General features: G+C 37.7%; 1 protein-coding gene across 1 annotated transcript in view; it reads left to right on the plus strand.

The window, feature by feature from the left end:
* Window positions 1-14,169, plus strand: part of plxna4 (plexin A4) — a 264,215-nt gene extending 250,046 nt beyond the window's left edge. The window contains exons 28-31 of the mRNA XM_052118648.1: window positions 863-1,032; window positions 7,056-7,268; window positions 10,794-10,944; window positions 11,063-14,169. Coding sequence (XP_051974608.1) covers window positions 863-1,032; window positions 7,056-7,268; window positions 10,794-10,944; window positions 11,063-11,158 — 630 coding nt within the window. The 3' untranslated portion in view covers window positions 11,159-14,169. The remainder of the gene's footprint in view (window positions 1-862; window positions 1,033-7,055; window positions 7,269-10,793; window positions 10,945-11,062) is intronic.
* Window positions 14,170-22,230: the final 8,061 nt, after the last annotated feature.

The raw sequence follows: 22,230 nt of genomic DNA on the forward strand, positions 1-22,230 counted from the left end.
AAGTGCGCTGTAATGACCAGGTACATTTAAACGGCTGCAAAAAGCTGCTTTGGTTTCTGGGCGAGTAATGATGATGTCAGTCGACACACAGGATGACACCTGTCAGAACGCTCACAGTCATCCCCAGCCAGCCCCTCCATAGCTGTCGCCAAGTTGATACAGAGTGAAAAATATGTATTTTCATCTTCATAGGAAAAAGATAAGCTGTCAGGGATGTGGGACGCAGTAGAATTATTATTGTGATTGTCAGCTAACTGATTTTTTTTCTGCTTTCTCACCGACTCTGGCTGTCTGTTCAAAGGGATTTTATTTGCTGCAGCTTGTGCACATCTCATCCAGATGCGAAGCCGGTGGTGGCTGCAAGATATGAGCAGAGCTGTTTTGATAGTCCCAATCACGCTCTCTTTCTCTTTCCATGCATCTTATCAATTCTTTCATTACAAGTGGATTAGATTCCATCGTATTCTCTCCTTCTACACTCAACACCATTAAATCAAATTAGGTTCAATGGTGCGGGATGGACGTTAATCCATCTGCACAAAGCTGCTTAAGCAGAATCGCTTCCGTTCACTGATATTAAAGGTGAACTTCATAGTAGCAATTTCACTATCAAAGTAAACACTTCAGAAACTGTGGTTTCATTGGTGGGATTACTGACGGGTGGCCCAGAAACACTTTTATAAACACAGATAGCTCTGTTCTGAAAAATACAACAATACATGTCATCTGCTAAATAGCAAGTCCTTTTTTGTTTAGCATCTTCAGGGAGACTTTTATATGCCAATTGGATGGGTGGATAGATAGAGCTGCCTTTGTAAATGAAGGATGTAAACACTCTTCTCTATTCTTTGTTGTTCCTCAGGGCACTCTACAGAAGTTTGTGGATGACCTGTTCGAGACCATCTTCAGCACAGCACACAGAGGGAGTGCCCTCCCTCTCGCTATCAAGTACATGTTTGACTTCCTGGATGAACAAGCAGACAAGCACAACATTCATGACCCGCACGTCAGACACACTTGGAAGAGCAACTGGTAAGACATACAAACTCCCACAAACTGTTTTCATTATAGTTTTGAAGCTCTGCATGATTATCATGTAATTTCTGTAAATCAAGAGAGGTAGAGTAAATCCCAGAAGAGCAGAAGCATCGTCATCGATGTGGCTGTTACCAAGGACATCACCATTGCGATGATTGAAATTAATAACGCTCGTTTCCAAATTAATTTCACCCAACCAATTTAGAGTTATGTTCCCATGGTGGAAGGGGGCTGTGGGGGTTAAATGAACAACTAGCAGATAAAAAAAGAAGGGGGCGGAGTGGATGAGAGGGGAAATTAAAGCTTGGCATTACATTTAATGAGTGGTAATCCATCACCTCTGCCAGCATACCACCATGCACCACCCAAAAGGGGACATTAAAGCACTGCAGTGTAATATTAGTGCCTTTACAATATGTATCTATGAAAATGAATTTAGCAAAAATAATAATAATAATAATTTGTAAAAAATTACTGTCCATGTTAACAGTTAAGGGCTGGGTTTCCAAAGCAAAACGTTAGTAACCAGTGTTGGTTAAGTTACTTTCAAAAAAAATGATCCACTACTGATAACTAATTTACAATTTTACTTTGCTAATTACTTCATGGTGAAAGTAATCAGATTACCAATTACTTTATGTAACAGGCAAAGGATGGGCAAGGAGGAGGTGGGAACCGGCTGAACAGTCAACAAAACTTTTAATCAGAAACTTAACTTAAAACAAACCTGCAACACGGCCGCATGCATCTCTCTCTCTCAACTCTGGTGTGGTCCTTTTTTGTTACTCTCCCCAGGGCTTACTGCAATCAGAAACAGGTGTTACACCCTTACTGCTTTCTCTCTCTCTGGAAGAATGCTCGACCATGCCCCCACCGCCACACTTTACTTTCTAAAACCAACGAAACCTGCGAGAAAAAAAACGAATTTAACACTAATAGCTCTTTTAGTACTTCAATATTGACTGAAAACAATAACAAAATTACAGCAATATGACTAAGACAGCAACTTGGCTAAAGAGATCCAATGTATTTCTAAAAATACAACTTTATCTCAAATATGCTGTAGTAGTATCTTCAGAAAAGTGTGTTTCCTCTATCTACAACCTTCTTAGCTGTGATTGGCATGTATGTGTACAGTATGCTTGTTTACCTGTGTTTGTGTTGGTGTGAAAGACAGAAAAAGAATACTAATGAACTGAAAACCTTTCTGAAAACACATTTGCAAACAGCTTTGATAGTAGTACCATTGTGTATTTGAATGCTTATTTGCTTGTGTGTTACATCATGTATGTGTGCATGTACAGTATGTCTGTGTGCGCAGCATGTGTGTGTTTACACAACTTTACTTCAACCTCCATGCTTGTGCTCCGATGAATTGAGTATCCTTCATCACTTCCTACTACATGCATCTGTAATGCTATTGCATTGTGTTTTATTGTGTACAGTACATAAAGGACATAAAGTAATTTGCTTATCTACGTCTGCAAATGTTTCCACCTTGTGAGCGATCACAAGGTGATCCCCTCTGTCAGACAGGAACAAATGCTGTTTTCCATATACACCCGAAGCCGATCCCCTCTCCTCCTGCAGCTGCTGCAGAGGAGGGACACCCGAGGGAGGCGTACAAGTCTGGGGTAGAGTGCAGAGATTTGAGGAGGATTTGTTGCCGGCCCAGTCTTGCATGCCTCTCCTCCAGCCAGGGCTGGGAGCATGCTGACACAGAGCCCGCTACGATTGATTGAGGGCACGAAAACTTGAAACACTTAACTTTCGTTTTCAATTTGAACAAACAACTACACTCGGCTGCGTCCATAGTAATGCCACTCACTCATCTGCCGTCGCCTCTGCATGCCATGATGGTTTGTTAGAGGGTATGCTCATTAGCTGACACAGCAACACACATACAAGTACCAACATAGGAACATAATACATTTTAAAATGTATTCTACATAATGAATAGTATTGTCTTAGCAATAAATGTGTAATCCAAGTAACATTATTTTATTCATGTCTGTAACTGTAATCAGATTACTAAATTAAAAGTAATATTTTCCATTACTGTGTTGCTGCAAAATGTAATTAGAAAACTGTAACACGTTACACCAAACACAGTTAGTAGCACTTTAGTACTTCACCTCTAAGCCTTGTTATTTGAAACATAAAAACATTTTTAAATTAACCTTTGAACCGCTCTTAAGTCCATTTAAGTGCAATTTAACCATATCGTCGCAGTCCGATGAAAAACACGTATCTCCACTTTGGGTAATGTTGACATTTTACCATAGAAAGGGAATGTGCCGAATTGCCTCTTCCTACTGTTTCAATTGTGCATTGCCATGACCAATGCATTTATGTTTAATCAGGCTGTCTGTTTAACAAGTATCATTGCATTGAAATCAACTCTAAATTTGCATGTTACGTTGGCCTTTTTTTTTTTAAGAATAACTATAATGGCAATAGAAATATGATATATTCTTATTAAACAGATGTCTTAACAAGACGTGAGTAAAGTTTTAAATAAATTAAAATATGGTTAACAAATACATGAGTGAGAGTGTGCAATGAGCGATTCCCTCTCTCTATCCCTCCTCCTTCCTTCCTCTAATGGCTGCCACAAATTGCATGCTGCACACTGGCAGTAAAGGCCTGAGTATACTTCATTTTTCCACATTCCGGATCAGCACATTGATCGCTCATTAAAAAGTAGAACTTAAGTGCTTCATTATGGGAGATATCCAGTCTTTCTGCTCCTTGACAAGGTTACATACAATTTCCATTTTTGCTAGTATTTCTGTACAGAAGTTTCAGCACCTTTGGACTGGACATCTCCCATAACGAAGCACTTAACTTCTAGTTTTTAATGAGTGATCAACGTGCTGGTTTGGGAAACAGGCGTAACTCTGTCATGAACATAATGATCGACATTAGTTAAGATGGTCTAAAAATCTAAATGATATTGTAAAAGCTATTCTAAACAATGTCTACTGAAAAATACATCTTTAAATATTTGCTGATGTATAGGCTATTTAACAACCCCTCGCCCCTCTCAAAAAACTCTGCGTGAATCACGTAAATTATATATTTTGGAATCAAACTGTAAATCTCTCCAAAAGGTGACTAGTTTGCATGTATGTGTCAGGGCAGAGGGGATGGGTGGATACAGTGCCCTATTTTCTGTTTTTATAGACTTAATTTCTCCCCGTCTCCCCCTCAGCGTATTTTAGGGCCATTTGAGAGCGTTAAGTGTTTTTGGAGAGCACAGAGGGTCACTCTTTCATTACACATTAATGGAATCATTCTCACAGAGAGCAGAACGTTAAATAGTCATTTATCATCTCGTGGTCCTTGTCGTGCATTACAGCCTAATTCCAGTACAGAGACTGTGAAATTATTTTTATTTTTTTATAAATGTGAGAGGTTCTTCAACAGGACTAATGTACTGCAATTCTGCTTTTTGCTGACAGCTAATGTCTCTCACAAACAACGAAAGAGCTCAATTTTCAGGTATTTGCAAAAAAACAACTGGCTCAGCCATATCTATGTGGCTAGATATGCTGCCACTAAAGTTAACTGGGCTGATGACGTTGGTGGGGCATATGTGTTGTTTGCAGAAGATTTTAAAACTTTTAAAATGTACACACTTGGCCATAATCTCTATTTTGTTTACCAATTTGGGCATTTGTTTGCTCATCAGTTCTTTTTACATGTGTTATTGTTTATGAAGGGAAAGTGAAAGGATTTACACTGGCCACACTGTGGAGTTTCTTGTTTTGATCGTTATTGTCTGTATGCAAACGAGACAATCCAGATAGCAACCAAAGATGTCCAAGTCATATCCTCTTATTTGAGTGTTACAAACAGAGAGATGCTGCTTCAAAATTATAATAGTGAATATAAAAGTCTTGACCACCTGATTCAAGTTTTCCCATTAAATGAAATGTACAACATCTAGATAAAAAAAATAAAAGAAATCCATCAAAATCAAATGCACATCCCTCCTCATTCAATCCCTAAATCACAACCTAAATGATGAATTCCCTGGTTCTATTACAAATCTCTTCTTCAAATGCATCAAAGGATTACTTAAGCATCAGATCTTTAACCAAAGCCAGACAGAGATGTATGGCTGATGAACAGTGCTCTCTTGAATCATCCATCATGCCATTGTCTGTCTGGTGATTGGGAGGGTGCTTGAGCCTGCCAATCAAAGTATAAGTCATCAATGAGAGTACGTAGATAAATCAGTTTGTTTAGGTTGGGTAAATTAACGCTTTACTCAACTAATCAAAATGCAGATGACAGGGGCGATATTGCTGTGTGCATTTCCATTTCCCTTCAGGATTTGTAACTAGTAGCATATCATTGATTCCCAATGGCTATCACACCCACTGGGTCTTGCGATTCTTGATAAATATAGTCAAGGTGATTAACAGTGTGCTCTCCTGTGTTAAATAACTGAAATCTTTAAATTGGCACATCAGATGAAACTACAGGTGTAACTCTTCTGACACAAACAGATTTCTGTGTAAAAACTTAAGATTTCTTACCAGATGCACTTTTGCTTGGTCTGCTTACATAGAAGAATTTCACTGAAATTGTTGTTGCCTTGGATATTTTAATCCTTAAATGAAAGCCTAGAGTACCATGATAAGATGATAGTCAGTTTAAATGAATTTAAATTGTGTGTAGGGTACAGTGAAGCCAAAATCCTTGTATGAGGACGCGGTGTCAGACGATGTTAAGGGGCGTTCACAAAAGCCATTCATTTTCAAGGAGAAGGACTGTTGATGAAGCAACAAAGTTGAGCAGAATTTAACTTCATACAAATATGCAGAGACATGTTGCAGTAATTACCAATCGGAGTGCAGACAGTGAAGCTACCTGACTAGTACATTTTTGGCTGGATACTGCAATCTAGTAGGAACCGACCTCCAGCGATTTTGATGCAAAACGCACATTTACGCTACTATAATAAATACAAACTACCACTGTCCTTAATTTTTAGGTTCAGGTAAAACAAGTTCCAAAAAGGTCACATTTTTAGACTGATTGGCAGGTTTTCCTCCCAAAACTGTGACGTTCAAGTAAAACAGAGCTATTGCCCACATAGTATTACAGCTTTTTCCAAATTTACACACACACACAAAAAAAACAAGGCAGAGGAATCCAAGAGACTGACAGAACTCCCAAGAGAGACTTGTGCCTAGCTGAGTGCTATATTTAACCAGGATCTAGTTCATCTAGAAATCATTCCCATCTCCTGATCCACTCAGTCTCTCCTTTGAGAACTCCCTCTGAAGTATGTAGCTTTAGACACGTCCTGCATTTGTTCTGTATGGATAATATGATCTTCCCAGAGGCCAGCAGTGGCAGGTTTATGATGGTGTTGACTCGTGTTGCTAAAGCATTGATATCCTTTCGATAGAGCGCAGATAAACCCAGTTGATTCTCTCTGATTAATTTGAGCCATAATACAGTGTTTGCTTCCTAAATCCTCTTTTGTGCATTTGTTATTTTTGAATGTTTACAGTGGAAAAGCTTTTGTTGAATGTTTTCTCTTTCTCTGTCTCTGCTGCATAACTGTGTCCACTTCACTGCAGAGTCCTCTCTTATTCTCTCCTTTCTTCTGTTTCATCGCCTCTGTTTTGGGAACTAAGACAAAACCAAAGCTGTCTTGAAAACTAATGAGAACTCTGCAGTCCCTCACCAAACACCATCCTGTGACCCTCGAGGCACACTCACACATACCCAGGGCCTAGGCCTAAGTTGATTTCACTTTAGCACAAATGGACCCATGTATAAAGTTGGCTTGTATACGTTTATTGCTTTAGACAGGCACACGATTGCTGGCCAGACCACAGATACAAACAAATAAAATGAGATCAGTTTAGCACTTTGTGCAAGGAGCAAATCCTCAGATGTCATGACAAGTTACTACTCTTCCTGTTTTTAAAATTATGCTTTTTCATACATAAAGGAATGCCAAAGGACTAAAATATGGTACTTTTTCCTTACAGTCTACCTCTACGGTTCTGGGTGAATGTTATCAAGAACCCACAGTTTGTGTTTGACATCCATAAGAGCAGCATCACGGATGCCTGTCTGTCAGTTGTGGCACAAACCTTCATGGATTCATGCTCAACGTCAGAACACCGCCTGGGCAAAGACTCCCCCTCAAACAAGCTGCTGTACGCCAAGGACATTCCCAGTTACAAGAGCTGGGTTGAGAGGTAGGCATGTGTGTGTGTGTGTGTGTGTGTGTGTGTGTGTGTGTCTTGAAAAGTGAGTGTGTTTGGTAATTTGTTAAATGAGACCATCATACACTTGCTAGGTGTGGGCAGTGGTTAATAAAAGATTGCTTTTTGATGTGTAGTGTATGTTTGTGGCTGGTTTTGCCAGAGGCAGGCTGGGCTGAATGAATCAGTTTGATGTATGGCTCATATAGAGGATGGTTTTACATTAATTCAGTATGATGTGTGTCAAGGTTTGTGGTTGCTGAGGTTTGAGCTATAGGTTGAGTATTGTTGCAGTATTTACACTTGAAAAAGAAGAGAATTTGAATACATTTGTATTTGCGGAAGAATGAGAGTGCGTTTGTGTGAGTGTGTGTCAAGATTTTTTATTATGTCCTGCAGGTATTGTGTGTTTGTTAGAGCTGGTAGTAATCAGACTGAAGTGTGTTGTAGAGGTACAGGATGATGAATTGCAGCTCTATTGTAGTTCAATCGATCTACAGGGTCTCCCCAACATTGCACCAGAGCAATTAGTCACTGTTTGGTGAGAGAGACAAACTTTTCTGCTTTTCCCACAATCTGCTGGGTTAATGCTCTCTGTTTAACAATGCCAAGAATGGAGAATCATGGGTAAACTGAGCTGCAGAACACCATCTTTCCACACAATGACGGTCAAAGAAAGTTTAATTATTCCTTTGTTTTCTGAAGAACAGCTCATTTCAAAACATACCACCATTACAGCAGCTTCAGTCCCATTTGGCAGTACAAGTATATATACATCAACTAAGGTTGTGTAAAACTACATGTTTTCAAAATCGTCTATTCCGTGGATTGCCTGAATGACTAGTCGAATGAGGAAGGAAGCCCTGTATAATTAGGTTGGTTTAAGTCAATCATGTCATTCTGATCGGAACTTTTTCTTAGAGGGCATTTACATAAAATGTGTGCTAGACACAAGCGCAATGATCTCAAGACACGTTTTTAAAAGTTGGACTCTTTTTAAATTGACAGTTCACCTCAAAAACACAACTCTAATGGCAGGACATTAAAAAAGTAATATAACAGCTAAAGATGTGTGAGAAAACAAATCTTGATAAATTAGTAGACCATCATGACCCATCCCCAAGCACAACATTGGACAGCAAATCACCGATCCTCACCAAACTTCACTGTGGGTGTGAGACACTGTGTCTTGAAAGCCTCTCCAGGTCACCGTCTAACCATTAGACAACCAGGTGGAGGATCGGTGATGATCTGGGGGTGCTTCAGCAAGGCTGGAATTGGGCAGATTCATCTTTGTGAAGGGCGCAGGAATCAAGCCACTTACAAGATTATCCTGGAAGAAAACTAGCTTCCTTCTGCTCTGACAATATTCCCCCACTCCGAGAATTGTTTTTTCCAGCAGGACAATGCTCCATGCCACACAGCCAGGTCAATCAATGTGTGGAAGGAGGTCCACAGGATCAAGACCCTGTCATAGCCAGCCCAATCTCCAGACCTGAACCCCACTGAAAACCTCTGATGGCCACAAGCCATTAAACAAATCTGACCTGCTTGAATTTTTGCGACAGGAGTGGCATAAAGTCACCCAAAAGCAATGTGAAAGACTGGTAGAAAGCTGTGATTGAAAATCAGGGTTATTCCACCAAATATTGATTTCTGAACTCTGAGGAAATTCAAAAGTGGAACTGTTTGGAAGACGGGTCCCATTACACCTGGCGCAAATCAAACACAGAAACCACAAAAAAGAACATAATACCTACGGTCAAGTATGGTGTGGGGATGATTTGCTTCTTCAGGTCCAGGGCAACTTGTAATAACTGAGGAAAACATGAATTATGCTCTCTATCAGAAATTCCTAAAGGAGAACATCCGGTCATCAGTCCGTGAGTTGAAGCTCAAGTGCAAATGGATTATGCAGTAAGACAATGATCCAAAGCACAGGAGTAAGTCCACCTCTGAATGGCTCAAAAGAAGCCAAATTAAAGTTTTGGAGTGGCTTAGTCAAAGTCCTGACTTGAACCCAATTGAGATGCTGTGGCAGGACCTTAAACGGGCAGTTTTTACATAAAAAACCCTCAAATGTGGCTGAACTAAAGTAGTTCTGCAAAGAAGAGTGGTCCAAAATTCCACCACAGCATTGTGAAAGACTGATCTCCAGTTTTCGGAAGCGTTTGGTTGCAGTTGTTGCTGCTGCTAAAGGTGGCACAACCAGCTATTAAGTTTAATGGGGCAGTTCATTTTTCACATGGGTGATATAGGTGTTGGATAACTTTTTTGCTTCTATATATATATATATATATATAGAATGTTTGAAAACTGTATTTTGTGTTTACTCAGGTTGCCTTTGTTTTATATTGTGTCTTATTTGAAGATCTAAAACAATTTAATGAAAAATACACAAAAACAGAAGAAATCAGGATGGGGCAAATACTATTTCACAGCACTGTATAGCTTTTTATCTTAAGGCTTAAATTTGATTTTATATACCAATATAAATTGTCTATGTATGAATTTCTTTACAAAACTACTATTTAATTTTTATTTATTTTTTTAAATAGGTTGAATAGTGAAGGATAAGCATACAAGTGCCCAAAATGCATAGGAACTCCTCAATAATGTTTAAAATGCATATGGAAAAATAATAAGTAGATGTGTCTAAACTTTTGACTGGTAGTGTACTTGTTATTCAGTACCACAATAGGGAATAACCAGCAGTGACATTTTAACACAGTATTAATTAGAGCCAGGTGAGCTGCCAGTCATTGCCCTTGTAAGGTGCATTTGCAAAGTGTTGATAAACCCAAACGTGTGAACTCATATATGTATTTTATCTGTCACTGGAGAATAAATTCCTATGGGACGGCATACCTCTGTGCCACTGATAGCCCCATAGTTCACTGCAGCACATACCTGCACCTGCCTCTCAAGTTGCTTGCAGGAGCATAGTGTGTCTTCACTCTAAAACGGACATATACACAAACAGTTAGTCAGTGATTATATTTAGTCCAAAAGTTGGCATGGTGCAGGAATTAAAAATGTAAATGGCCTGCCTTAATTAAAGAGTCAACAGAGGCTTTGCAGCTGCAGGTGACAGTGACTGATTACTTTTCCTCCACCATTCCCCTTTCACTTACATATACACTCCAGCCACCCACACAAAGACAACAGAAAGAAAGTGTGTATATATATTTATGTATTTACTTTCGGATGTGCTGGTATATTAAGTGTTAGTGTAAGGTGAATTATTGAACATTCTAGGCAGCCTATAGATTCTGCTGATTGCTAAAAACCAGTTCATTAAGTCTGACAGTCAGTCGCTAATGTCAGCTGCAGCTGTACAGCCACTGAAAGTAAATGCAAAACTGATTCTAATGGGCAGGGTAGATCTCAGTCAAACACTCCCAGAGTTCACCCTGAAACATATTATTCCAAATGAACTGCTAGTCTTTAAGCCTTGTCACCTGTGCATGTTCCAAGCATTTATATAAAGAAAAAATGTATATTGTTTTTTTCTCACAGATATTACTCAGACATTAGTAAGATGCCTGCGATCAGTGATCAGGATATGAATGCATACCTGGCAGAGCAGTCCCGCATGCACATAAACGAGTTCAACACTATGAGCTCCCTTAGCGAGATCTACTCTTATGTGGGCAAATATACAGAGGAGGTATGTAAACATTTAGTCTCTATATCAACTTGTTAAATTGCCACAATTTGTGTGAATCTCATTAAACCTGTTAAGAACCATGTCTAAGTCATATTTAATCCCCCCCCCCCATTGGCAGATTGTGTCTGCGCTGGAGCAGGATGATGGTGCCAGGAAACAGAGACTGGCATATAAGCTGGAGCAGGTGGTCGCCTTCATGAGCCTGGAGAGCTGAGGACCACATTTCCCAGAGTGCACTGGGAGATCCATCAGAAACCAAGCCGTGCCTGAGTGAAGACCTGTCCATCTATCTCATCTCTTCTGTTTGCAATCTTCCCACAAAAACAAGCGTTTGCATCATATTAGCTCTGCTTCCTAGAAGAGTAGAGATAGGAACTTGAGGGTGGGTGGAGGAGCCAAGAACTACATTACCCATGATGCAGTAGTGTGGGTTGCCATCCAGCTCTGCCATGTAGAGGAAGGTTGGCTCCCTATGAGTTCTGCTTCACTGCATCCTCTATCCTTCTCTCTGACTGGAAAAAAAATAAATAAAAATTAACATTTCTGTTGCCTTCAAAGTTTAGCTAATAAGCAGAAACCACTATGTTTGGTGTCAATTTGTTCTGACTTTTATGACTAGGGTAGTGTATGGCACTAATATAGAGTCCAGTTCATTGTAGTACCTTTATTAAACATCGAAACACAAGTCAAAAAAATGGTACTGCATGCATCTGAAGAATGCAGACCATTTGGGCCATTTCAAAAGACACCTTGAGAATGTGGCATTTACATGATGTGCAAGATGATTTTTACATTATAGCTGAGCGCTTTGATAAGAGAACAATCAAGCCTGGACAACCTGCCTGCTAATTCTCACTTTGAAGAGGGTGGGGTGCATTTAAATCCCTTGAGACGCAAGGAGTTAGTGTTTCAATTCTTCTGTCTCTTCCAGGAACCTACTTGACACTGAAACTTAAAGAGTATCACTTTTATGGCATTCGCATATCTCTACACATCACCCCTCTCAGCCTTCAATTCGGCATCTATCTGGCTTGTGCACATCTCTCAATTTAATCTCTAATGAATGGAGTTAAAGCCAAGGTTTGATCCCCTTAGAAGTAAGCACACACACACACACCTCACCCTGCAGCAGTAGTAGAGAGCCACGCCTCCACTCTTTCCTCCATTCTGGTGGCCAGGACCTACGCTGTGCTGGAAGAGGACAAAAATCTCTGTAATTAAAAAAAAAAAAAAAAAAAAGCACACTTTCAATAGATGTCTCAGTTCACACATACAGTACAGGGGACTTAAATTACAAAATATCCTACTCCGAATTAGTTGTTAATGGTGGGAGTAGAGTTGCTGAAAGTGCACATGTGCAGAATGCACTGTTCACTGCCACAGGGTCAATTCGATATTACTAGGGAACACTCTGGAAGCAGCTGGAAAAAAAACACTCTGGAAGCAGCTGGAAAAAAAACACACACACAAAGTTGGTCAGCAGAAAACCAAAGGAGCTTAATTTAAAAAAGAACACAGATTGTCTGGTGAATAAATTACTCCGACAAACTGAACACAAGTTTGTTATATGATCTAAAATGCTCTAGCCCTCTATCTGCAGTCTGATATTTGTTTCTCATTATTCTGTGCATGGCACAGAGCCCGAAGTGAGTGTCTTTGTTGGGTTATTGCACAATTGGGAGAATCGGAAAAAAAGACACCCGGACCTGAAGTTTAAGGGCTTGCTGTAGTTGAAGTGTACTGGCCTTGAGAGATCTAACCTGGGCTTATGATTCCCAAATGACAACGGTTGGAGTGACGAGGACTCAAAAGTAATGGATGTTACCTTGACAAAGGGAAAGAGACAATTTATTTGCCCTCCTTTCCTTTTCCCTTGACAGCGTACCCCATGTGGTGATGTGAATGGGTGGAGACCAGCCCAGGTCCACCTTGGGTTCTTTATTGGCTTTTTCAGTGCATGTATTTCAATTTACACTTAAAAGAAAAATGGAAAATAGAAAAAGAATAAGCCTTGCAATTGATGATGTGGATGTGTTATTTTCTTTCTTTTGCTTGGAAGAACAAGACGAAAAGTGGCTGTCATCTTAAAAATTACAAACTTTGTTAAGGTGGAACCTTTATCCTGTCCTTCCATTCAACTGCCATGACCATGTTTTTGTGAATGTGTTAGATGCTAATAAGATTAAGGTTGATACTTTTATCAGATGTAGTATATACCCTTGCATGCTGACCTATTTGGATGATATGAAATGATCTGCCTTGCAAGCAATTTATCAAATACTACTAGGAGTTTCTAAAGCGAACCAAACTCATGTTAGACTTTTAACATTGCTCATGAGGAACATCCTCTTTCTGTCAGGTAGATTGCCTTTTTCGGAGACCCTTGAAGCTCTCTATTTGTGTTGCCTCTAATGTGCAATGCTAAAGAGTTAATTCCCTTTAATAAGTTTATTTGAACTCTGTTTTGCATTTCTGAATGTTTCTGTGAATATGTTAGTATTATACAGTAAGTTTGAATCATTTTGATACAACCTAATGTTTTCAGGTCAAACCCGATTTCATTAGCTTCCAACCAAATTATTTTTTAATCTTGTTTTTGATAGTATGTATTTATGATTGCTTTGGGGTCCCTTGTGCTATTTCTCAGCATAGCTTAGTCACAGAGGATTGTGTTTACGAGTTATTTCAGGTACACAGTTGCCCAGACAATGATTTTAATGCGACAAATAATAAAATACCACTGTCACAATTTTTAGGTACTATGTTTTGGATCAATATTTCTAAAAACAACTGAATTACAACCCATAAATCTGGGAGCTCGTTTAAATCAAAATAAATCTTAAACGTACGATAGTATGGGGGAATAAGCATTTGTATGAGTTAATATTTCAATTAAGTAAATTTTTGCGAATTCCCTTATGACTCTAATACTGTGTTTACGTTCCTTGTTTCATCTCTCATGTATATCCCCAGCCCCCTCCCTCATGTCCAAAAGACCTGATAAAGTTTCCACCTTAAACATTTCATCAGAACTAAAAAGTCCTTTTAGCTTAGTGTTATGAAGACCTGTTAGAAAAGACTTTAATATTTCCAGATTTGATGCAAGAAAATGTTATCCTGATGGGAGGAGAGAAAGTGAGAGAGAGACCAGCGGAAAGGCAAGCTTCTCTAACTTTGTTATAATTAATTGTATACCTGTGTATGTAAATATAATGCATTCCTATTTTGCAGTCAAAAACAAAATACTATTTGTATTATAGAATAAACTTTATTATGAAAGTATATTGTCTCCGTCTTTCAGTTTGTATGCCCCTTTGCTTAACCATTCAAACATTTTTTTAGAGGACCAACCCTCACACACACACACATTAGAATAATATATCTATATAATGTATTTTTAACACTAATGATTTTTATTTGGCATGAAAATCAATGCATATAATAAGCTTAAAGGAATGGGTTTCAAAAATAGAGCCACAAGATGTGAACATGATTTAAAGTGTGATAAATTGCTTATTAACCAAATGTGTGTAAAGTTATATCCAATATTACAACTTTGTTGTCATGAAGGCATAACACAGTTAAACCCTGTAATTCCAGTATTAGATGCACCTTTACATATAAGGTTAGTAAGTGATTTTATCACACTAAAATCATGTTAACATGTGAAATGTTTATATCTTGTGGCTATACTTTTGAAACTGTGTGTATTTTAATGTTTCTGGACTGGCCACATTCAGTTCCATTGTAAGTGATTTGCTGTAACCACGCTTCTTTTTTATAAATGAGGGATGAGTCGAAATACAGTACTTTTTTGTGATAATCAATATTATGCCACAAACGCTGTCAATTGAGTTTAACTTGTATTGAACACGTTATGTTAATAATGGCTTTTTAAATGTTAAAAAGTTATATTTACCCATTTTATCATCAACAAATCACACTATTTGTACTAATAATGGTGACATTCTTCCTATACCCAGTACTAGCAAAGCCAATAAGAAAAAAGTGGTATTGCCCATCCCTAAAAACCACAAAGAGAGGGGATACTTCTGCAGTTATGTGCAACAATGGAGAGGTGACACCTCCATATCTCTGTGATCTGATTGGACCAGACAGAATAAGGATCTACAGATCAATCTGTTGGCTCAACCTCTATGTCCGCCCTGAGGTTTTTTCTTGTTGAGGAAAACTGAAGCATTTTTACAGACTCGTGCTTTAACCTCCCTCTCTCTGCCAGTGCCAGGGGGCTCAATTGCCTCCTTTATTACATTTCATCTCATTGCATTGTATCGCTTCTCTCAGTTAACGAGAAACCGTTACCTCTACAACTCTGCCTGTACTTTTCTCCTGACCTTTCAGCATTTCTCTCTTGAAAGGTTAGAGCTAGATGATGGCTTTAAAACCTCTTCACAAAAATGGCGCCTAACAACAGGTGCTAAAAGCGTGTCTGCCCTTGTTGAGTGATGTCTTGCATTTTAGTCTCGAGCACAAGGTCATCTTAATGGCAAAGATTTATTGCATAGCCGCCTGACTGGTTCTCAAACTTCAATGTCCTTCAGAACATCAATATAAACTTAAACATTCGCCATAAAGATTATTCAAGATAGATGTTTAATGTAAGAGCAGATTAAGTAAGATCTTTCTAAGCCAGGTCCAGGGTAATTCATTTTTGATTGTAAACTCTACGCCGTCCACACACAGTGTTTGCAAAACTCTTTTTATCAAAACACTAACTCACAAAAAGGATCACTGGCATTTGTAGCTTGATGGATTAATTGTCATGGTGATGATTAACAACCAGGATGCTATTATGTGATCAATGAGAACCAATCACAGTATGCTATAGTTTTCCAAAAGTCCTTTTTTTTAAGTCTCTTTTTGGGTGGAGAAAAATGCCGTTCCATTGTGGATAAGAGGCATTAACTAGGGCTAGGTAAAATATAGATTTTCCGATGCATCATGATCTTTGTTAGAATGATCTCGATATCGATCCTTAAATTCCAAGATCGATCTTTCACATTATGTGGCAACCCTCAATCACTTGCATGTGTTTTACTTGTCAATGTAAATAAAAGTACAAATTATGCAAGTAAACAATAAAAATAAAACAGAAGTATATATGCAACACATTCATTGATGGAATGATTTTTCATAAGCTAAAATGTGAAATTTTTTATGAAAAACAAATGATAAAAGATAATTGGTAAAATCAATATTTTCGAATTGTACCTACAAGTGTTTCCTAGAAGGTTCCTGTATAATTAAAAGCATTAGGTGAGAGATAATTTATTTTATATTTATGCAAAATTAACATTGTAACAAGTACCCGTATGAATCGATCTGTATCAATAGCCAGCCCAAAATCAATGCATTTTCAACCGAAAATGTATTAGTGTGGACAAGGTCTTAATGTATTGCATTGAAAATCTAGAACTGGGGTTCCATCCTCTTTGGAACTGAACTTGTGGATTCCGAACATTCCGGCAGAATTCACTACAGCTGCAGATGCAGTGCAGGGCGGCTAATAAGAATGCAGGGTGAATGATGGCGGACTAATTCCTGGGATTGACTAAAATGGCTATTGACAGCTGCGGGGGACCAGATGGAAGCAATAGTCATTATTAGTTGGTTGTGCTTTGTCCTATCTGTCTTGGTAAACATATGTGAAAAGACAACAGATCTGTTTAAGGCTCCCATCAAGTAAACAGAAAAGACCAAACAGTGAACATGAATCAACAGAGACACATCAAACATCAGAAGATGGAAAAGAGCTAATGATATTCTGCTATCTACAGTTCATACAAAAAGTTTAAGGTAAATAAATAGGATAAAAATATCAAAACTCCACACTCTTAAAGGGGAATAGAGTTGCAATAATTGGCGTGATTTAGTTTAAGAACTCAGATGTAGCTAAGATGAGAACTGCTGAAAAAAAGAATGTGCTGAAGCCACAAAGAAGAATGTTCAATTTCTTCACAGTGTTGCATTGAATGGGTGCTGCATAGTGATAGACCGGCTCTAGACCAATCAGCACCCAGAACCATTCCATTTAGACATTTCTAACATGGACAAATCAGTGTCTCTATATGAGTGATTGAGCAGCACTGCCTTGATGGCTTCTCTCTCTCTCTTTTTCTTTCTTAAAGCTCCCCCAGCATAAATTCTACTGTACTCATACATATCCACTCCATAGTACCAATTACAACCCTTCTATAGAGAACTATTGATCTATTCCTTGTGAAAACCAAAACATGGATTTAAGGACTGGTCCTTCATTTGATGCTTTGGAATCAGTTACCAGCTTTCATTTTCAAAATAGATTTCCTAGTCTGTAGCTCTGCTTAATTTTCTAATAAACGTGTGACAATCTTACAAATGCATGTTTCATATGAGGGGAAAAATTGATTATCTGGTGCAGACCATGTTCAATTTTGATTCCATTATTATGTTTGCATGTCTCAGACAAAATTGCCTGTTTAATAATCAAATTACAGTTCTGTTGTATGCTGAAATCAGACATAGGGATTCTCGGGAGTAGTCATGGTGGAAAAAGACAGGCTATTGAAAATTAATAAGGCTGTATGCAATCGTAAACCACATAATATGTATGAGAACAGTTGTTTCCTGATAGGGGCAAATTTGAGAACTCATTATGCTGATTTAGGGATCTAAAGCAGCACAAACCGGAGCCACATGCCCAAGCACTTTAAAACAACACTAAATGTAGTGTGGATTGACTGATGTTCCTATAGATTGAAAATGTTTTGAAAAATATATTGCCTAGCAACCGCCATTCCATAACAAATGAGCCAGTTTGTCAAGCTGCATGTCTCCAAGCTTTTATCCCACACATTTGTCTGATAAAAATGGACCTATGGTTTACCATCCCTCATACTGTGAAAAAATTTAAAAAATAAATAAATATATATATATATATATATATATATATATATATATATATATATATATATATATATATATATATATATATATATATATATATACATACACACACACAATTATTTCATATTTTGGTCTTGGATTCCAGTATAGAATATAACTAAGCATCCTTTAAACAAGATACATTTACCTGAGAAGCAAAATTGTGTGACATGCATCAATGTATCATTTCAGTTTATTTTTTTATTTCTTGTTTTAAGCATAAACTTACTAAAATAATGTTACAATTATGCTTAGAAAAAGAGAAAAATGTACTTAATTCAAGATCGTAATATCTTAAACATTTTTTTATTTTCAAGTAAATTTATTTTAACCTCCTGATTTAAAACTAGTAGCCCCTAATAAAATAATGGAAAACATTTATTTTTCTAGAGAAAATAGTTCTAAATATTTATGTCCACATAGGTGTACAGTGGGACTAAGTTGTGTAATTTTAAATATCAAGCTATAGAAAATATTTGAACAAATTGTTTATGTTTCCAGGAGTGTTGGTTATTCATGTTTTTGAGATGTTACAGACTTTGCATCACAAATTAGCATAATCAGTTCTGATTCAAAGTATTTTCCAGCATCCTCCAATCACTGCCAACCATATTAAAATAAAATTATACATTATTAATTCTGAATCTATGTACTGATTACAATTGTCCCATGTCAGCCAAACAGGTTGAGTGGTCCAAACATCATCTGCAGCCTGAAATTGAACTTAAGGTCGGATTTTAGGAGTCAATGCTGCATAGAGAAATATAGGATGCTCCCTTGCTCCCTATTTAGTGAATGCCTAAATTTTTTAACCTCCAGTGTGCTGTCTGTCTGCACTGGTCTCAGAACAGTTTTAAATGCTCCCTATTTTCATCCTAACTCCATATAAAATCTTTGAAAGCAAAATCTTTCAGCTTTTAGATGAACCCATAGATTCTCACTGTAAAAATGCACAGTGAATATAGGAATGCATTTACTGTTAGTGAATAGAATTGCATTGTACAGTGTTAACAAATTGAAATAAAATGTTAAATGAAGTTAAAATTACCCTTGATGTGTTAATGTTGAAAGTTATTAAAAATAACTAACATGTTTTTTCAACTTTTGAGGGAATAATGTCCCCAAATCCACATATGAGGACATCGTGTTTATCAGTGCGCTGACATGCAAAATTTATTTATTTTTTAAGGCAGCATATCCCATGAAACTAGAGAAGCTACTCACAACCAAACAGGTTTCAATAAAAAACGTTCTTACCAGAGGCACTTTTGTTGGCTCTGCACCCCTAGAAGCACTTCAAGGAAATCATACGTGTTGCGTATAGCGACGACAAAATACAACGTCCACGCATGTGGACACGAGGTCGCACAAGGTTACAGATGTTTGGAAGACAAAAATACTGATTAAGAAAATTATTTTTTGTATTGCAGTGCACCATCATGAAAACTAGCTTTACAGATACAGAAAATGATGGCAGCTCTTGATTAAAACTGGGCTCAGTCTTTCCTTATGCTTTTTATCTCTTGTACTATTTCTAACACGTGTTCTTAATCTGTCTCTCTTTCTGCCTGTCTCACTCCTTCAGTCACGTTTCTGATGCTGACACTCTCTTTTCTCCAATATGAACAGTGCTGTAATTAAATTTATTCCCCAACCTCTTCAGTCAAACAGTGGAAAGATGCCCATCACCTGTGTCTGCCCAACCTTCCCCAACACAGCCGTCTCTGCATCAATAAACCCATCTGAAACATCAACAACTGACTCTGCATTAATTTATGATATTGATTTATATCAAGAATCCGACAGACATAAATGCCATATCTTTGTTGCTGTTCTTTAAGAATATTGCATGTGCACTGGGAAGAACAGGCAAGATTTTAAATGAAAAGCAACAAAACTACCAATTTGAATATCAGTGCTAACATTTTTCAGATGGTTGCAAAGGCTCATGGCCTCCAAAAAGCCTTCAGGCAGTTCAACCATTGTTATTTTATTCTGCACTAACAACTCTGGAAATATTTCACCCTGCAACACACTACAAACAACAAACAAAAGGCTAGCATGCTACTTTTTCCTCAGATGACACAGCAGTACAACTGCCACAAGACAATTTGGTGGGACCAGCAGGGAACATTTACCCCATGGTTTTTTACTTATTCGCCGTTAAAAGGATAGTTCACCCAAAAATTTAAATTCTGTCATCATTCCAAACCCATATGACTTTCTTTCATTGAACAAAAAAGGAGTAATTTTGAAGAATGTATTGGTCACTCTTTCCATGCAATTATAATGAATTATATTTTAAGCATCAAAAAGCACCATATACTGTACGTATAATATACATGGTCCATATACTGTAACTTGTGAGCAAAATCTTCTGAAATCATGTGATAGAAACAAAACTTAATTTGATAAACACGTTAGTCTGATTCGTGAGCAAATCCTTTACTGTATTTGTTAATCAGGTCAACCAATTTAGTGAAAAGAATAGGATTCGTTCTTGAATAGGACATCGCGACTTCTCTCATAAAAATGCCAAAGAGAATGGGGGGAAGATATTCAGTAAATAACTACTTCAATGGAAGACTGTTCCTCTCACAAGCTACATCTCATTCATGAATGAACTGAATGTTCTGGTATGCTCGTTCGTAAACTAAATTAATGTCTCATTCATCTCATCCATGAACAAAGATCCGCTGACCGACTGAACGAGAGGCTGCATGTCGTTCGTTCAGCTTGGCATGCAAGTCAATCAAAGAGAGAAAGGGGAAAAATGCACTAAGACAAGTTTATAGGTATACACAAGACCTAATTCCCAATTTATGAATGTATATAAATGGCTAAAGGGAATACAGTGTAAAGGTCATGAATTACAAATGGAAATATTGTGCTTTGGTGCACAGTGTAATATATTTAGGATTTTCTTGGAACTTTTTCTACGTCTTGGTAAAAGTTAAGCCCAGTATTTGACATAATATAGGTGAATAAGACCTGCCATTTGTGTGGAAAAGGTCATTGTGTTTAAACTTTTAAAAATTAAGCTTCTTCCTAAGCTTAATCTGTAGTCATGCAAATTCCATTAGTGTTGTCTTTAAAGACTGACTTTAGTGCGAGATGATTTTATTTGAGAATGGGCTGTGAAGGAGCATATTATTGGTTTGCCACATTAAACGAATACACCCCTCACTGAACCATCTTGTCCATGAACAAACTGAATGTACTAGTGCACTCATTTGTGAACGAGTTGAATGTATCAGTCATCATGAACGAGGTGTAGCTGCCAGTCATTCATTCAGTTCGTCAATCTTGTTCAACAAGAAATGGGGCAGGAGTGATGACCACACATTACAATGACATACGAACGTTAATGAAACTCATAGTTATTTCTTAGGCTAATATTGTTGTCGTTTTCTTTTCTTTTTTTTTTTTGTATAGCTTGATAAAAAGTTGTGCTCAGCAGTTCACAATTTGATAGATATGCTTTGTTGTCGTTTGTTGGGAAACTTATACAGTATGATGCTTAAACATTCTGTAATGCTGAAGTGTCTTAGTGGAATTGTAGACAGGCAAATTTTAAGTATAATTAGACTCGTTCTGGTCGTGAATGACAGCTTTTGGTTCAATGCAATAACTTAGAAGATGGTCATGTGGCCCATCTACAGGCCCAAAAACATAACATGCAGAAATGGTCAATGAACAAATCCGAACAAATCTTTTTGGTGAATGAAATATAAAAGAATCAAGTCACTGAAATTAATCAAAATCATCACCACTAATCTCCATTTGTATTCCACTGTATAAAGAAAGCCATACTGGTTTGAAACAACATGAGGTTGAGTAAATAAAGACAGAATTACCCCTTTACGAGTCCTGCAATCTTAATAAATGTTATGATGACTACACTTGTGTACTTCAACTATATAGCCACACAGTTACATGACCTGTCGGTGTACATGTGCTGAGTTGAGATGCATTTTCATCAACCTGTGCTTTGTGTATCTCGAAATTTCTCGCTCATCCATATGCATGTGTTTGTGTCGCACATATGTGGGCAGCAGTGGCTAAGGTGAGCCTCATTTGCATGTAAAGTGCATTGGGTGTCTACAAAAGCTCTATTCAGATTCTCATTTATTAAAATGTTGTGTTTAATCAATATGTCACCATTGTGCCTCACAGACAATGTAGGACGAGTTTGAGAGGACGCATATAGAGGCGAGTACATATCTCACAAATTAGACCTGTGATACTGCACTTAATATATAGCACATAAATGTCAATGGATAAGGAATTCACTCGCCCGTAGGTCATAGTTAGACAGCGAGCAGCACACATTGTTGTCGT

The sequence above is a fragment of the Xyrauchen texanus genome, chromosome 45 (genome assembly GCF_025860055.1).
Source record: "Xyrauchen texanus isolate HMW12.3.18 chromosome 45, RBS_HiC_50CHRs, whole genome shotgun sequence".
Taxonomy (NCBI): domain Eukaryota; kingdom Metazoa; phylum Chordata; class Actinopteri; order Cypriniformes; family Catostomidae; genus Xyrauchen; species Xyrauchen texanus.